General features: G+C 37.9%; 1 protein-coding gene across 1 annotated transcript in view; it reads right to left on the reverse strand.

The window, feature by feature from the left end:
- Positions 1-21,060, reverse strand: part of Brip1 (BRCA1 interacting protein C-terminal helicase 1) — a 128,134-nt gene that overhangs the window by 41,983 nt on the left and 65,091 nt on the right. Inside the window, 2 exon segments of the mRNA XM_028772447.1 lie at positions 529-650; positions 2,141-2,300. Of these exon segments, the coding sequence (XP_028628280.1) occupies positions 529-650; positions 2,141-2,300 (282 nt within the window).

The raw sequence follows: 21,060 nt of genomic DNA on the forward strand, positions 1-21,060 counted from the left end.
GATCAGGGAATTTATTAGGTGATGTTCACTATTCCCAGTTCCCTGTATGACCAGTTCTCTGTCAACAGTAAGTCCAATCCTACTGAGCTCAAGTGGAATCGGCTGTAAGGAATTTGGAGCAGCTGGAACCATGGGATCCACAAGGCAAGGCACCAGAGAGCTATTATAGAAAGGACCCAGAATCCTTAGGGGATCCTGTGAATGTCCTGCTAAGAGCTGATGAAACACAAACTGTGGGCATCTCTAGCACTGATTCCGACTCAGAAAATCCTAATAGAGACTGGTGGGGAAAAAAGTGCTGTAGTTTCATCAAATTCACAGCTGATATTTATGTACCTGAGAGAGGCCACACTTTCAAAATTATCACTGTTGTACAAAACAGTATGCTAAAAGTAAACATTTCCTACTAAAATATTTTCATTCATTCAGATTCTCCAGAGATTTAAATATCTGAGGATACAAGAAAAGCATATAATTGACTCTCCTCGAAGCACGAAGATAGAACTTCTCAAGGCATTGTTGGCTTACCTGGAGATCCTTCACATTTGGGAAAGGAATCCCTACGGTTATGACAGCACGGGCATTATCATCTGAGAAATCCAGACCCTCGCTCACCTTGCCACGACAAACTGCTATGAGAAGGGCTCCATCTTAAGCAAGAAAAATTGAACATTTTGAAAAGTACACTAAAATTCTCCAAAATTGCTTATTATTGTCTTGATATTTCTTTTAGTAATTTAAAGCAACCACGGATTGCTTTATAAGACACAGATTTTAAATCTCATCTTTTAATAAAGAAGGAACAAAACTAGATGGAAATGTTAGCAAATCAATTAACAACCTGTGCATTTAAAGTTCTCTATAGCCAGAAATGGTGGCACACACCTTTTATCTCAGCACTTGGGGACCAGAGGCAGGCAGATACTCTGTGAGTCTGTGGCCAGCCAGGCCTACAAACTACAAAGCAAGCTCCAGGACAGCCAGGGCTGTTACACAGAGACACCCTGTCTAGAAACCCCCAAATAAAAATAAACAAATAAATAAAACAAAAATAAATCCAGCCTCTTCTTTTCAACAATCTTCCTGCCTCAGCTTCTGAAATACTAAGATTACAGGCATGTCCCACTGTGCCCTGAGTTTTTGTTTGTTTCGAGACAGGATCTCAGTATTTAAACCAGTATGACCTTAAACTCTCAATCCTCCTATTCCTCTGATCCCCAAGAACTAAAATGACAGGCTCCCATACTTGGTTATAACCTTGTCATTAAATGTATTTAACTTGCTGCTCTTGAAGAGGACTCGGCCTCAGTTTCTTACTCACATGGCACCTCACGGCTGCCTACAACTCCTGTTCCAGAGGATTGAAAGCCCTCTTCTGACCTCCTTGCACACGTGTACATGTGTGCACACACATATAGTCAGGTCCATATACATAAGATCATAATAAACTGATTGACAATCATATTACAGTACTCTCATTGTTGCATTGTTCCTCAATTACTGCTATTAGCTTTCACATCCAACTCTTGTAAATGTGACAACTGAGTCTGGTTACTCTGTTGTTTGAGACAGCATTTGAAGCCAGACTGGCCTTAATGTGCACCCTCATCCCTCCATTTCTTCTGAGTCCAGAGATTACCATCAAATAGACTACTCCTGGGTTTTAAGAACTTAAGTTTAAGTAGGGAGGCAGAGACTGGTGGATCTCTGTGAGTTGGAGGTCAGCTTGGCCTACATAGTAAGACCATCTCAAACAACACAAACAAAACAAAGCTAAAAACAAACAACAACAAAACCTCCCAAGTTTATATCTTATTTGTTAGACTGTAAGCACAAACTACATTATCTGTATAAAAGCTACAGATCTTACTTGGTCAGTGAAGAAGGCATTTACACGTATCCTACCTTCCTTCTTGACATAACAGTGCTTGTGATATAAGATTACATGTGGCTTAATATTAGAATACGTTCCTTTTTTTAACCTACTTTCTTTTTACCTAAGATTTTAAAATACAATTTTTCCAAGTACAATTCACTTAAAAAAACAATACAAATGACTTTTTCATAGCACCAATTTCTCCTTATTTTGTAACTTAGGAAGCCCTTTCATTGACCGTGACATGAAATTACTTCACATTACCTTTTTCTCCTTTGAACTTGATGGCATCATAGTACACCTGCAGCAACTCATCAAAATCAGTTTTCTCTCCTCCTTGTGGTTCTGCAATGACTGTCTTCACTGACTCCAAACTATGCCATAAGCCAGTGAAAATCCAACGTTCTCTTAATTTCTCTAATAGCTAAAAAGATATGGAGAAAATTAATTCTGCAGTGTAGCTGAATGAAGACTTTTATTTGTAAATTATAAATGCTAGAATACAAAAAAAAATCAAATTCAGCCTATATTATAGTGAATACATATTCTAATAATGTATTGTTAGATTAAAAATAAATAAGTCAGTGAAAAGCCCAACCTTGGGCCGGGCGGTGGTGGCGCACGCCTTTCATCCCAGCACTTGGGAGGCAGAGGCAGGAGGATCTCTGAGTTCGAGAGTTCGAGGCTAGCCTGGTCTACAGAGTGAGTTCCAGGACAGCCAGGGCTACACAGAGGAACCCTGTCTCGAAAAAACCAAAAAAAAAAAAAAAAAAGCCCAACCTTAAAACAATTTTAAATACATGGACGAGAGAAGAATACAATAAAACACACGCAATCTTTAAATATGAATGATATGAGCATCTACAACTTAATGTGTGTGACAAAGCAAGAGTAATACTTGGAAATACATCAATAACTTGTATAAACATTACTCTTAAAATCTGAACATGGGTTAGACATTAGTTTCAAGACGGTAGAAAATGAAATATTGAAATGCAAACAAGAAAATGAATAAAGAGCTAAGGAAATGAAAAGGACAAAAGCCAGTTGCTGAGACCATACTTTAAGGTGAATTGTCTGAACCACTTCTGAATGCCATGAATTCTACTGCACCTGCAGACTAGTTATTCCAGTGTAACTAAGTATCAAGAAACTAACCAAAATTCTCTAGCAGACAAAACCTCATTGATTTTCATGAGATAATTTGCTATTTTTATAAATAAAATTTAAATGAATATAAACCAAATTCCCTATCACTGCTATTTACTCAATGATTCCTGCTGATCAATAACTTAAATTCGTTATGTTAAAATTATAGGGCTATCATTATCTAAAAGTATTTCCTATTTGAAATGTCTCATAAATAGGCTGCTAGAATTTGATTTTTGAATATTCACTGTTTTGAAATGAAAATCTGTGTTCTGAGTTAGAAAGTATGAAAACCCTCTTGACAAATTCAGAGAAACAGTGTGTATGGAGGGGTAAAACTGGGTCTTTAATTGGTGGAAAATGATTTAAAAAAATTTAAATTAAAAAAATCAATTAAGTACAGAACAGCATTAAATTACTTAAATTTATCTGCTGAGAAGCTAGTGTAGAACTGGATAAAAATACCGTCTCTCAAGTAAATGGAACCAGAGGAAATGTCTGACAGGTTTCTATGGCTGCTGACACTTAGTGGAATTTAATATGGTAATATACTATTTTCTTTGAATTTGAAAACAAAGATAACATTTCATCATTGATTTCTTGACTCAGAGATAACAACTACTACCAAACTTCAGGTCATAAGTGTTCCAAGATCTTGACAAAACTCATTCCTTTGTTCAACTAAGACATTTATACACGATGCACAGTTAGTTCAGAAGAGATCTATTTGAAAAGAAAAATTTGAGAAATAACAAAGAAGCAGTCAATCCAAACTTTTCACTGAAAAAATTTTTTCACATTATAAACAAATAACTCACTTGGGTCTGGTGGCGCAGGCCTGCAATTCTAGATACTAAAGAGACTGAGGCAAGAAGATGGTGAGTTCAAAGCCTGCCTGGGTTATAGGAAGAATCCAAGGTCACATAGGGCAACTTAGTGAGGCCCTGTCTCAAAATAAAAAGTAAGAAAGGGGCTAGGGATAAGGCTCAGGCGAGAGTGTTTGCCTGCCATGTTCCCAGACCCAATATCCAACCTCTTGTACCACAGGAGAGTGGTATTAAAGACTTGCCTGAAAAATAAGCCACTGAGTTCACTGACATATCATAGTTAATTGACTGCATTTGATTTTAAACAAAACTGTCAGAGTACCCTAATTATATAAATAAGACTAACTCACTGTGTGAGGGCAAAAGGAGAAACAGCACACAGCAACATAGATGTCATCTCTACAGTTTGCACTAAAGCTTTAAAAATTTTATTGTTGGCAGAAACTTTATAACTGGAGCACACTACTTAACTTCTGCAGAAATTACTCTTGAGCTGGTGAGCTGGCTGTGAGGGTAAAGGACTTCCTGTGCAGGCCTGACTGCCTGAACTTAAGCCTCAGCAGCCAGATGGGAGAAGAGGACAGATTCTCTTCTCCAGACACTTACTGTGGTATATGCATGCAGCGTACACAACACACACATACTGCATTACACACATGTACACACAAACACACACACACACACACGACATAACACACAGAATAAAACAGCACACATCACATGCACATATGGCACTTCATACTTTTGACAACAAAGCACATCACACTCGCACACACATATACATACCACATACACAGAAACTACATAACATCATACACAAAGACTACACAAAATCATCTTTAAAAAAATAACTCAAGCCGGGTGGTGGTGACGCACGCCTTTAATCCCAGCACTTGGGAGGCAGAGGCAGGCGGATTTCTGAGTTCGAGGCCAGCCTGGTCTACAGAGTGAGTTCCAGGACAGCCAGGGCTACACAGAGAAACCTTGTCTCGAAAAACAAAAAACAAAAAACCAAAAAAACCAAAAAACCCTCAAATTTGCTTTAAACTGAAGAATTTTTTTAACTATCTAAACACAATAAACAAGTTATTATACTATCTTTTGTTTTTTTGGGGGTGCAGGGAATAAGAAGAGAGAAAAGGAAAAGGTGTGGTAGAGAGCCAGGAAATGAGAAAATAGTACTAGCATCCTGTTTTATCCATTCTTTGGACTTAAGGTTAAAAAACGGGATCAAAGTGAAAAATTAGAAAAAGATACTCCTAATAAGCATTCACACAATCCACACCAAACTAGACAGACAAGTTAAAAACAGTCACAGAGAGAAAAGAAAGACATTCTGTAAGGATGAAAGGCCAATTTTCCAAGAAAATGCAACAAGTACACATTTATATAAGTTTACGAAAGAAGACCCAAGTATTTCAAGTGAATAGTGACAACATATACCAACACGATAATAGTAGGAGACTGAAATACCCAAGCTTCAACAAATCATAAGATGTCCAGACAGAAGACAATGCATACAGAAGATCAGTAGGAAAGTAGAAAACCTGAATAACCCCACAATCTGGAAAGCTTAAGAGATACACGTAGAACATCCTACTGAACAGTGGCAGAATGCTAATTCTTCTGACATGTACATATCCATTATGTGTTAGGTCACAACACAAACCTTAACTACTTTAACCAGAGCCAGCAAGGTGGCTCAGCAGATAAAGGCACTCGCCTTTCAGCCTGATGACTTGGATTCCATTGCATGGTAGAGAGAAAGAACCAATTCCTTAAAGTTGTTCTCAGACCGTAACACACATTCACATACACGTGCATGCACACGCACATACAATGTAACAAGACTGAAATGACATCACATGTTTTTTCCAATCACAAATGAATGAAAGAAACTGGAATCCAACAGAAAACTAAGGAATTTAGGAAAATGTGAAAATTAATATACTTCCAAACAGTGAGCATTTGTCAAAAGAAGAAATTAAAAAGAAAACTATGAAATTATATTAAAATCAACAAAAATGAAACACCAACATACCAAAAGTAAGGAACACACAACAACAGGGTACTCACGAAGAAGTGTACAGATGACACAAATATTTGCATTAAGAGAAATACAACCCAATGATGCAGCTGGGGTGGTTGAGGCAGGAGGATGGTTGTCAGGCTTGGTGGCAAGCACCTTTATCTGCTGAGTCATTTTGCTAGCCACTATATACCTATTTTAAGAGATAAAATTGGGGCTGGAGGTATGACTCAGGTTAAGAGCACTGGCTGCTCTTCTAGATGACCCATGTTCAATTCCCAGGACCACATGTGACTCCTATTCCTGACTCCTTTCTCTTGTCTCTTAGAACACTAGGCATGCTGGTAGTACACACAAACACACACACACACACAAACACACACAGAGGCAAAATATCCTAATACATAAAAACAAATAAGTCTTAGAAAAGAAAGGAAAAGAAAACCTTCCTTCTTATAATCACTGTGCGTTTAAGCCATCATCAAATCCTGCTAAAACCATCTTAGAACAATATCTAGGCTTCTCATTAGCTTTGCCCCTACCATGTCCCTAAGTCAACAATCACCTGTCACTGTTTCACTAGATCTTGCTAAATTTTTGCCTTGTTTCTACTTATGTTTTCTGAAGTCACCCTTTCCCCCAAACAGCATCCAGTATATCCTTTAAAAACTAAGGTAGGGTTAGGCACGGAGCTCTGGTAGCAGGGAGCTTGTGTAGCACACTCAAAGCTGGGGGTGCTATCTGGTTTATAGCAAAGCATAAACCAGAAATAGCGGGCCACAGCTACAATCTAAGTACTCAGAGGTAGAGGCACAGGAAGATTTGAAGTTCAAGGTTGTCCTTATCTATACAAAAGTTCAAAGCCAGCCTGGGACACATGATACTGCTTCAAATAGAACACCAAAACCCAAGTCAAAGCCTCCAAAGGGTTCCTACTGTACTTAGAATCAATCCAAACCCTTATTACACCGTGGTTTTCCCACGGCTTCTTCTCTGATCTCTAGTTCTCTACTCATCTCACACACTGCCACAGGCACACTAGCCTTTCCACGTGAACATTTCTCCAGCAAACAAAACTGTTTCCTTCCTTCCCTCCTTCAGACCTTTATTCAACGTTACCTTCTCAAACTCCCAAATCATCCTATCAGAATTAGAAACCACCTTTCCATATCCTGGAATTCTTTTCTCATTTATTTTTCTACATAATTATATTCCTTGAGCTGCTATAACAAATATAATGGACTAAGTAACTGAACAACAGAAATATATTTTTCAGTCATGGAGGGTGGGAAATACAAAATCAAGATGTTAACCAGCTTGATTTTTAGAAAGGAAGGGCTTTCTTTCTCTTAGGCAGATGACAGACTTTTCTCCATTTCCTCACATGGCCTTTTGCCTGTGCCTAGACAGAGGAGAGCAATGAGCTCTGATGCCTCTTAGTACAAAGACAGCAACGCTATGAGACCAGGGTCCCATCCTCTCAGGTCTTCATGCGAACTTAAGTACATCCTTAGAGGCCTGCACTAGCTCAAATGCAAGCACACTGGGGTCAGGGCTGCCACATGAGAAGTCTGCTAGCACACACACCCAGTTCATGGGTGTTATCTAACACACAGTATCTTTACACTTTACTTTCACCCCCTCATTCCTGGAAATGTAAGAAGGTGATAAACTTTCTTTCTGTTTAGCTCACCAATGACTGTTAAGTCGCTAGAACACCTCACATAAAGAAAATGCTCAATAAGCAACTTAGATGAACTTAATAAATCAACCAAATTCAAATCAATGGCTGATCAGGAAGGATACCAAAGAAAGGCAAAACCAAAAACCAACCAAATGATGACGACAACAAAAACCCCACAACTACAAAAGCAGAGCCCAAAATCTTCAACAGAAGAATATTCAGGTGACTAGAAAGATGACAACAGATAGAGAAGGGAGGAATGATGCATTAAAGGACACAAACTCAGGCTGAAGGGTTTTGTTGTGAGCTCCACTAGCCTTTTGCGTTCCTTCTTTTACTCCCTCCCCTTTTCCTATCTTCTCACCCCACCTCTTCCTCATTTTCAGTTTCACTAAGCAAAACAGCTTTTCTGTTCTCATCTCAGGCAACACTCAAAGATCATATGCACACGGCTCAAGTGATTCCCTCTTGCCGACTGGACACACAATTCAGTTGTTCACTCTCTCAAACAGCTTAAAGGAAAGTACTCAGACCTGTCTCTCGGTTTTTCAGGCTTACTACACAAAAGAGAGAGAAAAAAAACCCACAAGGTATTTCTGAGTTATTTTTATAGATCATAAAAAGTAAATACCAGTCACATACAGAGACTAGCTGACACAATGAGAGAGACAATTTAGTTTACCAACTGGTGTTCACATTGCTTGGATTCATTAGCATTAGAGGCAAGGTTTTGAAAAGTCACATCTCACAAATTAAAAGAATACTTTGGAATGCCTGTGTCTTATCTGGACATTGTCATTTCACTTTTTCAAGCTTCTTAAAACCAGTATGCCACTAGGGAGGCAGTAAGTTAGAATCCTGTATTTGTTCAACGTCCATAGCTTTTATGCAGCACCAGATGTTCAGTACATTAATAACGCACTAACGCAGAGTCTCTTTTTGAAACTTTAGAAAGTGCAAATTGCATTAAGACCTCTTTGCCCTCGTTACTGGTATTGTTACAATCCTAGCCCTTTGGAAATGTTTTTTGGCATGTGTTTCTCTTCCTAATATTGCATGCACTCACTTTAATAGCCAGTACTCAAGTCCTAATGCATTTAATAGTCCTGCCTAAATAGACTATCTCACACAATCCTATTCATATCATTTGTTCCAAAGGTAAAATATAGTCATATTATTCCATCAGAAGATGATTCTTTGATACTCATTTCGCGAGGTATTAATATATGAGAAATATTTACTTTCTTTTTTTCAGTTGATATATATCTATGAGTGGTATGTTAGAAATAAGAGTATTTTTAAATACTAATAAAAATGAAAAGTTAGTAGTGTTTCTAAATGTTTAGTTAGTATAAAATGAGCACAGCCTTAATTTTTCAGTATCCAAATGTAAAATATAAAAAGACTCCAGTCATTTTTATGTAAGCATCTCCCCATGTGGCTACATTTGACTTAGGATTTTTTACTTCAACATTTCAGGATTAAATGTTGATGAATGTTCATACAGTCAGTAGTACACTTCGAGAAAGAATATGGGCAAATACTACCCTAAAGTGAAGATTTTCTACAGTTTTTGGCAATCTAAACAGAAAGAAAAGATCCTGAAATAGTCTAAAAAAAGTATTCTTCTTATTAATGCGTTAAAAGACCAAGGAGTCTGAAGATGTTAGAACTGTACTTCTGAGAACAACTGATTTTATAGTCTCTCACAGATATAAATGTATAATATTTATAATGTGAACTTAATATAAAAGTATAATATTTATAATGTGAACTTAAAAACAAATAATATTTAAGAAGTAACATATATTTCTTGGAGCAATATATTTAGTTGACATATCTTAAACAGAAATCTGGAAATTAACTCTTTGAAAAATGGATTCTGAATTTTTGTTGACTCATCTATGCAGGGAGTAAACATTTAAAATGTATATACTTGCCGGGTGGTGGTGGCGCATGCCTTTAATCCCAGCATTTGGGAGGCAGAGACAGGCGGATTTCTGAGTTCAAGAGTTCGAGGCCAGCCTGGTCTACAGAGTGAGTTCCAGGACAGCCAGGGCTACACAGAGAAACCCTGTCTCGAAAAACCAAACCAAAAAACAAAAAGTATATACTTGACCATTTTATTATTTTAAGAAGTGATGACTTAGTAAATGTTGGATAAAATCTAGATGAACAAATTTATTCACACAAAAATCAACTGCATGTTTGATTTTGTGAGATTAAATCTAGGCTTAAAAAAAATCAACTACTTATCTACAGTCCTGTACAAAGATAAGAACTAACGTTAATTAGAATAAGACAGTTCAGTACATTGTGAGAAATAACTATAGGTAGAGAAAAGCAAATGAGTGAGAAACAAATACTGCAACGTTTCCTAAGTTACTACTGTCAGATAATGTTAGACTGAATCTGCTGCAAACCTACACTATGCAGCCTAAAGAGACAGTCAAGAAAAGCTTGACTTTACGATCTAGAAGATTGTAACAAAAAATACTGAAAATATCATGTGATAAAAAACAGGCGAAGAAGCATGCAAAGCATCATACAAATAAAGAAAATCACGAGCCATAAAGGATATCAGCAAGAGAAGAGACTGATGTTTCTGCAAAATAACCAAAACAAATTAGAAAATGACAGTAGCAGGTTCTAGCCTACTAGAACTCACGTGTCACCCAAAGGCTTGGGTGTTGAAGGCTCAGTTGGCAGCATGTAAGGCAGTAAGGCCTAGCTGAAGCAAGTAGGTCACTCCTATTATGACCCTGAAGAGCACACTGGGCCCCTGAGCCCTTGTCTTTCTTGTCTTTGCTTCTTAGAGGCCATGAGGTAAGCAGCTTTCTATCAAGTGCTTCTGTCATGAGGCCTTGCCATAGGCCTAAGAGCAACCTGGCAAAGTGACCACAGACGAAAACCTCTGAAAGCAGGATATTTCCTCCTTTAAAACAATCTCTCAAGTATTTTATCACAATGATACAAAGCAAATGCACACCAATAATTATATTAAATACAAACGAATTCAACTAAAAAGTCATAGAAGGGGGTGCATAAAAAATATGACCCAGGGCTCAGAATGATGGTGCATGTTTTTAATTCCACCAGTCAGGAGGTAGTGACAGACAGTTTTCTATGCATTCAAAGCTCTGTTGATAGGAGGGGGGAGGGGGAGAGTAAGTCCCCCCCAACTATATGCTGCACGAAAAGGACATATGAAAATAAGGAAGGCATGCAGAAAGATTCCCTCCTTTCAAGGCTCAGGGATCATTGCAGAAGAGGAGGCAGAAAGAAGGTAAGTGCCACATGCAGTGAATGAATAAAAGGAACAATATCCTCTATACACAACAGGGCCACTACATATTTGAACTCAGTGATTTCGACAGCATGCACAAGCCACATGCAAGCTCAATTCAGACCAAATTCCAGCAGAGAGGGGAAGTAGACATAAAGTCCCACCCTTAGCTGAGAAACTTTTGGAAGCTAATAGAGGGAGAGTCAGTTTTCTCTGAGTGTTACTGACTCTGGGTAAGGTGAGCATGTCCTAAAGAAAGATCATAATATCCAAATATATATGAGCAGAAAAACGACATCATGGGTTAAAACAAATTTAGATGGGTAGGAAAGGAGGGATACCTAAGAGTAGTTGGGTGGGGATGGGGACAAATGTGATTAAAACATATTGTATGAAATTCTGAGATACACACACACACACACACACACACACTTATTCTAAGTTACTAAATGAGAATACATCTAACTTTACTCTAAACATTTGGCCTTATAGCCACAGATAAGTGTAGTCTTCATCAAGGAAAAGTCTCTTTGCAACAGAGACCATTATAGAAAACCACAACCAATCAAAACGCAGAGCTATGAATATTCTTTATGGAATATTCTTTATCTACAAAACAACTCCTATACCTAAGGCTTAGGGAAGACTGCAGGAGAAGGGGTGGAATTATGGGAATTAGGGAGCTTGCTGTGAGATTATGTATCCTAGGAATGTCAGAAATGATACCCATAAAGTCTCACCACATGAGTGCTTAATATGAGCTAACAAGGACAACAATAGGGATGTCAAAGCAGAGTGGGTAAGATCACGAGGCCTCAATCCTATACAAAGAACTATAGGCAATTAAAGAATACTGAGAGTTTTCTTAAGAAAGTGCACATTAACTGATAATCCAATATCAAATGGTCAGCTCTGAAAACACAGATACAATTAAAGATATACAGATTGAGCTGATTATATACAGAAATATACATGTACATATCAACAATTAATGAAAAAAGATGCCATGAATTTGAAAGATAGAAAGTAGGGGGAGTGTAGAAAAGTTTAAAAAGAGGATAGGGAAGGGGAAAGTGATGTAATTGTAATATAAACTCAAAAATAATTTTAAAAATACCATAAGAGACAGATTAACATATATGTGTGTATGTGTGTGTTTATGTGTGTATCGATCCATTCAAAATTAGACACATAAAAAATGTAAAGTAAGGATCTGTGAATGTAGCTCATTTGTAGAGTGCTTCTTACCATGTACAAAGCTCTGGGTACAATTACCAGCGCTGGATAAATTAGACATGATGGTACGTGCCTATTATCCTACTACCTGAATGGCAGAGGCAGGGGAGCTATAAGTACACTGTTATCCTTGGCTATATTGTAATTTACAAAAAGTTAGAAGCTAGTGTACATGGGACACAAGTCTCAAAAAATAAACATGTATGTATATATAAACATATATATTAGATTTAAAGATTTGAAGGAAAGAGCGCTTGCAATATAAAGTCAACAGGGGACTTAACCTTCCACAATGTACAGATCATCCTGACAGAAAATTAATGAACATTAGGCTTGAACAACACATTAGACCCACAATAGATAAACAATAGTCCATCTATTAACAGAATATACACAATTCTTAAACTCCCATGGAATAGTCCCTAGGACAAATTACATTAGGGTAAAAAAAATAAGCATTAGCCAATTTCAAAAGAATGGAATTAAATCAAGAAGGATCTCCCCAGCCACAGAGATAAGAAACTGGGAATCAATAACAAGAAAAAGTTTGGAAAACTCACAAATACAAGAATTTTAGGATTGCTGCTTAGCAACCAATGGATCAATGAAGAAATTCAAAGGAAAATTTAAAAATAATGAGGCACCTGAGTATCCATCCCATGTGCAGTCACCAAAGGTAGATGCTGATGTGGAAGTCAGGAAGTGCATGCTGATAAGAGCCTGATATGGATGTCTCCTCAGAGGTCTTCAAGAGTCTGACATACTCAGAGGCAGATGCTCACAACTAGCCATTGAACTGATCATGGGGTTCCCAATGGAGGAGTTAGAGTGAAGGCCATTGGAGCTGAAAGGGTTTGTGGCCCCATGAGGAGAGCAACAATACCAACCAACCACAGCTCCCAGGGTCTAAACCACCAGCCTGGGAGCACTTAGGGAGGGATCCAGGGCTTCAGCTGAATAGTAAGAGTGGAGGGCCCTGCTGGGCATAGGTGGAAGATGAGATCCTTGACCTCATGAAGGCTGGACGCCCCAGGGGGTGGGAATTTTGAGGGTGGGGAAGTGGGAGTGGGGGGGTAGGTAGGGGTTACATCCACAGAGAAGAAGGAGGAGGGGTAAGGGGATAGGGAGTTCCCGGGTGGGTGGGGGATGGGGTAAGGGGACAACATATGAAATGTAAATAAAACATCCAATAAAAAAAAAAATAATGAGGCAAACAAAAATAAAAACACAGCAAACTAAGACTTATGGGACAGAAAAGAAACTCTAAGAACAAACTTATAGCAATAAATATCTATACAAAGAAAAAAAGAAAAACAAATAAAAGGTTAGATGTGGGGGCTTGGAAGACAGCTTAATCCATAAATAACTAAACACTGCTTTTTAGGGGCATATATATTTATTTGATATATTAAGTACAAGGTTAGCAGAAGAAAATAATAGTGATCAGGACACAAATGATTTTGGATCACCCCCGTTAGATTATATGTGAACTAAAGCTATTTTAATAAATTAGAGTGAATGTTTCTTACAAAAACATAAACATGAATAGACGCTAGAAACCATGAAAGAAAATCAACAGGACAAAAACTGAGATGTTGAAAGATAAACAAAATAAATAAAACTCTAGATTGATTAATTTATAAAGAGAGAAGACTCAAAACCAGAGGTAAAATTGATGGCATCATCAAAGGATTATAAGACACTATTGTCTACAGTTAAATGCCTAGTAGAAATGGATAACCTTCTAGACACATTTAATACACTAACACTGAATTATAAAGACATTAACAAATCTGAACAGATAGATTTATAGCTAATAAGACTGACTAGGTAAAAAATATGTCCTATCCAAAGGAAAGCCCAGGCTATTCACTAGCTTCACTGTTGAACTTGATCAAATATTCAAAAGTAAACTAATGCTAATTCTTCATAAAAGAGTTAGGGAATACTTGTAAACTCTCAATAAAACAGCATTACTCTGATACCAAAGCCAAATACATTATAAGAAAAGTACAGATAAATATCACTAACAAATATAAAGTAAAACTCCTGGACAAAATATTGAAATCCAAGTTCAAGATTAGCCACCAAAATCATAGAAATACCTTGGGAAGTAGGGAAGGCTCAACATACACACATTCATAGATAGGACACATCATTTTTAACAGACTGAAGAACAATATAACTACATGACCATCTTATTAGATAAGGAAAAAAAAAACCTGACAAAATTCAACACCCTTTCAAGAAACAAGTTCTTGTCAAAATAGACATGGAAGGAATTCATCACAACACAGTAAAGCACATCTATAATAAAACCATGGCTAGGTGACAGAAACTGAAAGCCTTCTGATACCGTCTAGAACAACATGAGGTTTCCATTCTTGCATTTATTCAGCACTGTACTGGAAGTCCTGTCAGGAGAAAGAAACAAAAGGCATCCAAAGACATATTCTTCAAAGGAAGAACTGAAGTTGTTACTATTTGCTAAGAACATAAAGTTATGGGCTGGAGAGATGGCTCAGCAGTTAAGAGCACTGACTGCTCTTCCAGAGGTCCTGAGTTCAAATCCCGGCAACCACATGGTGGCTCACAACCATCCATAATGAGATTCGATGCCCTCTTCTGGTGTGTCTGAAGACAGCTACAGTGTACTCATAAATAAAATAAATAAATCTTAAAAAAAAAAAAAGAACATAAAGTTATACATAGAAAACTTTAATACCACCACCAAAACAAACGCAAACAAGTAATAAAAAATTTAAAGCTGCAGGATACAAAATCAACCTGTAGAAATTTGTAGTATGGGGATGAAAGGCAAGCAGAGGCAAAGTCTGGCTGCCTAACATGTACAAAGTCTTGGGTTCTAGCCCATACACACAATGAAAGAAAAAACATCTGTGGTGTTTCCATATGCTAACAATGATGTATTAAAATGAAAGGAAGGAAACAAAGAAACTTTTTACTGACTGAAGAGACAGCTCATAGATTTGGAAGAAAAGTTATATCCACTAATGGTTTAATAATCAAAATATATAACCAATAGCAACAACAGTAACAAAACAAAGAAAAGTAAAGAGGGAGGGAAAAGGAAGGGAAGGAAACAAGAGAAGAAAATTTAAAAGATGAGGGGAAAGAAAAAAGAATTTGAGAAAGAGAAAAGGAGAAGAGGGAAAGAAATCAAGCAAACAACTGGAGACCTATATCAATAGACCCAGACGGGTCAGACAACCCTCAGGGAAGGAAACTGGGGGTTGGGAGATGAGGGTCATAGGATCAAGGTGAGGGACTTAGGACCCGATTCCTGCTTCAGAGTCTTGGTTGAAAGTCTGGGTCTAGAGCAGGTCAGATTTGGGCTGGGGACAGCATACATCCAGAGCTTCAGTAGGTGGGGAGATGAGACCCTTCATGTCATAAAGTTTTAGTGAAGTTACACAACCTGGGTGAGAAGTGCCAGGAACAAGGTCTTAGAAGACCCAAGGCCACCCCTTAACCAAGTGTGGTGGTCTGAATACGCTTGGTCCAGGGAGTAGCACTATTAGGAGGTGTAGCCTTGTTGGAGGAAATGTTTCACTGTAGAGGTAGGCTTTGAGACTTTCTTCCTAGATGCCTGGAAATCAGTTTTCTAATGTTTGCCTTCAGAACAAGATGTAGAATCTCAGCTCCTTCAGTGCCATGCCTGCCTAGATGCTGCCATGCTTCCTGCCATGGTAATAATAGACTGAACCTCAGAATCTGAAAGCTAGCCTCAATTAAATGTTTTGGTCATGGTATCTCTTTACAGCAATGGAAACCCTAACTAAGGCATCAAGTTATTTAAATTATCTATCAAAATGTGATATGTGTTCCCCATCTATTTTCTAATGACCAGAAGAAAGAACAAGTGTGCAAAAGTCCATGATTAGATAGCAGATGAGTTCATCAACTACATATGCCTAACGTCTAATTGTACAATCACCACATCACAACCTTAAGGTACCAACACCATAAAGATTTCTTCTACTTAATACAGAAGTAGTGTTCTAGCTACAGAAATTTCAAACATCTAAATAAAATTAATAAATAAAACTAGGATGTAGTGATTTAGTTTCTCCTTTAGATTAGCTTAAAAATGGCAAACATCAAACAAGTAGCATTGCAAATTTCTCAACATAAAAACTTAAAGCAAAATAATAGTTATAAAACTCTTAATAGAGACTAAACAGACAAACTGCATTTTATTCTTTAACATTCAGTGGTGAGTGAAAAGATATTCAAGGAAAATGGGTCACGTAACTAACTTAGTCATAAAAATGTAAAGGAACATCAAAGTCTGTAACAAAATGAAAAAGATCCAAGCTTCTTTTGGCACCATAAAATTTCTTTTCAAAATTATTCAATGGAATCTTTCCATCTATAAAAAGAGTTTAAAGTCTCCAACCCACTCAGTCCATAAAAAAGTGAGTTTGAAGGCAGAGGTACTACCAAGTTAAACAATAGAGTCAAATCAAATTTATCTTGGAGGAAGAATGACATTCTTCACAAAACTTGCAATTTCTAGTAACTTTGGCAAGCTCTAAAAGCAATGTGGAGAAGAAGAATTTAAAATAATGCCCTTACCTTAACTCTTACACAAGTAATCCATCTTAGAATACAGAAAAAAAAATTAGCATTGAAATATCTGCTTTGAAGGTTTAGATTTCCTTCTACATTTCTTTTTTGAAAATCTGCATCTCCTTTCCAGTATTCCCATCTTCTGTTCACACAAGCTAAGCAAGACTGTAACTATAAAATACTTTCTCTGAACAGGGTGGTGGTGGTACACACCTTTAATCCCAGCCCTCGGGAGGATGAGGTAGGTAGATCTCTGAGTTCAAGGATAGCCTGGTCTACCAAGTGAATTCCAGGACAGTGAGGGCTACACAGAGAAACCCCATAAAAAACAAAACAAAACAAAACAAAACAAAACAAAACAAAACAGAAATCTTTAAATCTCTGGGCTGGGGAGATGGCAGACTAGGTAAAGACACTTTGGCATAAGCCTGGTAACCCGAGTATGATCTCTAGAACTCATGTAGTGGGGAAACAGAAATAAGATTCTACAAAAGTTATCCTTTGAACTCTACATGTATGCTGTGGTATATGTACCCATACATACATATCATGCATATGTTGTGTGCACACAAAAACACACATAATAATTTTTTAAATTAAAAACACTTCCTGTGACTCTGCTGATGCTATCCTCACTACTCCCCCAAGATGCCTGCAAGATGCTTAGATTAGTAAAGCACACCTTTTGGCACATCTGTGAGAGTACTTACAGAGTCATAACTAAGGTACGAAGACCCACCCTAAACATGGGCCATACCATCTAATAGACTAGGTGTCTAGATGGATACCAAGAAGGGGGCAGCCAGCCATGACAATCCTAACATTTCGTCTTTGCTTCCTGGCTGTCACGAGGTAAACAGCTTCCCTCTGCTATGACTTTGTCTGTTTCTATATGCCCAGAGATCCCAAAACAATGCAGAAGGCCAACTATGGACTGAACCCTCTGAAACCATGAACATAAATAAATCTTACCTCCTTCTAATAGTTTCTCTTAGGTATTGGTCATGATAACAGAAGCACTGACTCAGATGTCTCCACATCCACAAGTGGAAATCCTCTGATGTTTCCTTACTATGTGCCAGGTGCAACAACACAGACATCTTAAAGAGAAAGCAACTGGCTCATGTTTGGATTTTTTTTTTTTTTTTTTAATGCAGGGCTTCTCTATGTATTCCCGGTTGTCCTATAGCTTGGTATATAGACCACACTGGCCTCCATCTCAGAGAGACTTCACCTGCCTCTGCCTACCAAATGCTGGGATTGAAGGCATGCACTACCATGCTCAGTAATACATGTTTGAATCTTTAACCGGGCAAACTCCAAAGCACATAACCAAAAATTATTTCCTCAAAAAATGAAAAAGAAAGATATAAAATTAGAGTTTTCAGAAAGTAGTATAAACAAACAGTTCTCAGTGCAAATAGTTGGATATTTCAAAGAAATCCAATTAAAATATTAAAAGTTATTTCTTAGAATAGAATAAATATTAGTATATGGAATTAAGATATACTGATCGATGATACAAACTGCAGAAAATTTTAGTTTGTAGTTGTAAAACATCTCTCATTTCAACTGCTGTAAGGAAGACAGGGCCTGGCGTGGTAGTGTGAGCCTGAAATCTCAGCACTGTGGTGGCTACAGAAGGGTGATCAAGAAACCAGGCTGCATGAACTGCCTGCTGAGGCTAAACAACCTGAGTCACAAATCAAGACTGTCAGACAAAGCAAGACAAAGAGAGACCTGGGACACAGACTAGTGAGTATCTGCCCATTATGTATTGAAAACATTTATGGAGAGCTATTGTTCTGTTGGTTTTTGTCTAACACCTCAAAATTGCTCTCATTACCATAGCAACGAACCTTATTCCACATCATTTCTACATTGAAAGATTAAGCCTTGTGATACTCTTCCCCCAATCAAACTTCTTGAGACTACTGCTCCAGTTTACCTGAGATTCATGTACGTTTGATACACTAAGAAGAAAATAGCTATGCCATGCCCAGACCTTACTCAGAGATAATATGTACATTGTTTTAAAGTACGAAGCTAGTGGTTGTTTGCTATGAAACAAGAGGAAACCAATACAATTCCCCCTTTTATATTTCAGTCTGGTCCCTAATATTGCTTTGAAGGAAATTTTAATACATACATTCTTGTCTGTTACATAGTCAGTGCTAGTCTCTTTTGAACAGTACATTTGATAAATTTAATCACTGTGCTGTGTGCCTGAGAAAGTGTACTTGTCTGATCTTTCAAGTAAACTATATGAACATTATGAAACTCAACTGAAAAAAATGTATTTTTCCCTAAGATAAAGTTAGGATTTACAAATTCAGCTCCAATATACAAAGAACTTAGAAGTCATGACTGCCTGCCTTATAATGAGAAAAAGCTAAACAAATTAAAAAATGATAATTTTTACTGAATACCAACTGAGAACTAAGGTCACAGAGCTAATTGCCACCCTGAAACTAAACAAAAGACACATACAGAGAACTGCCATTGAGCTGTGTTTAGTAGGGCACTAAACTAAAACCATAAGCTGACAGGAACAACCAAAAGATTTTGAGAAACTGTTGGAGACAAATGTAGACTGAAAGCAAGAAACTCTGGGGGCTATAGTCTGGGAAGGCTCTCATATTTTTGAAGCTATTACTTCCAGGAACCCCACAGATCTGAAAATAGCCAAGAAAAACCTTCCTGTTCCTGGCAAGGAAAGGGGAAAGAAACCATTTTTTAAATAGGCTCGAAGCATCCCCCCAAACTACAGGCGGTCCACTAGTAAAGACTTTAAAAGAACTTCACCCAGCATGAGGGAGGGAAAACTACCTAAAGTCGAGCTTCCTCCAGACTTCCTATGTCATCTCATAAGATCTGTGAAGAACACTGAAACACTTGGAAGACTACAGCATGGGATCATGGTCCAAGTAAATGACATAATGAAAGGTCAGAGGATGTTCCTCTTCCCTAAGTCTATGTTCCCTACATCCACCACTGCAACAGGGCTCCAGGGTAACAGCTCTGAACTACTGCCACAAGACTGACTCTTAAGACTCCATTGGAGCTGGGCGGTGGTGGCGCACGCCTTTAATCCCAGCACTTGGGAGGCAGAGGCAGGCGGATTTCTGAGTTCGAGAGTTCGAGGCCAGCCTGGTCTACAGAGTGAGTTCCAGGACAGCCAGGGCTACACAGAGAAACCCTGTCTCGAAAAACCAAAAAGAAAAAAAGAAAAAAAAAAAAGAAAAAGAGTCCATTGTAGGACTTGGGAAGTGTTTCCCTGGGAGTGTACAGCATATGTAAGACCCTGGATCAAGAGACTTTATAGAGAAACTCAAGTCCACATTAAGAATTAAAAAGCAGTCAGGAGGCAGAGGCAGGTAGATCTCTCAGAATTTGAGGCCAGCTTGATCTATGAGGAAAATTCCAGGACTGCCAGGGCTACATGAGAGACCTGTCTCAAACAAACAAACAAACAAACAAACAAACCTTCAACCTCCCAAAAAGCAAAGCAAAATGAAAAGAATTTAAAAGCACTGGCACAGATAAGTACCTAAGTAAACTTGATAGGCAGTGTAAGTTAATTTAGTCTATAAGTATTCTGATTTCTATAACAGTAATATACAAGTAAGTGGGACAGAACAAAGCTAGTAGAATTGAAGCCTTTGCATATTACTGAAAATAATTAGTATTAACATTAACTGTATCATTAAATTTTAAGGTGATAGTCAATGCACATGTGCCTGAGTGCACATACACACAGACAGACACACATGTACACACACACAAATAAAATAAAACAAAACAAAACCAAAGGTTTAGACAGGTGGTGGTGGCACATGCCTTCAGTACCAGTATTTTGAAGGCAGAAGTAGGCAGATCTCTGTGAGTTTGAGGCAAGTCTGGTCTACAGAGTGAGTTTCAGGATGCCCAGGGATATAATAGTGAGACCCTGTCTTAAAAAACAAACAGATGAAGAAACAAACAACCCCCAAAATAAAACAGACAAAAAAACTCCAAGGGTTTGAGAATGGGTACATGCCTGTTATCCCAGCATCTGGGAAGCAGAGTCAGAGGCCTGCCCTAAGAACAGACAAATCTATGTAGATAGTTGCAACTGATCAGATTTACACAAGGAAAGGAAGTCTTAAATAAACAAACACAAAGAAACAAAGCTAAGGGAACTGAAATGGCACATTAGAAAAGTTTACCTGACTGGGTGGTGGTGGCGCACGCCTTTAATCCCAGCACTTGCAAGGCAGAGGCAGTCGGATTTCTGAGTTCGAGAGTTTGAGGCTAGCCTGGTCTACAGAGTGAGTTCCAGGAAGCCAGGGCTACACAGAGAAACCCTGTCTCGAAAAACCAAACCGAAAAAAAAAAAAA

This window comes from Grammomys surdaster, unplaced genomic scaffold (assembly GCF_004785775.1).
Source record: "Grammomys surdaster isolate TR1022 unplaced genomic scaffold, NIH_TR_1.0 213, whole genome shotgun sequence".
Classification (NCBI taxonomy): domain Eukaryota; kingdom Metazoa; phylum Chordata; class Mammalia; order Rodentia; family Muridae; genus Grammomys; species Grammomys surdaster.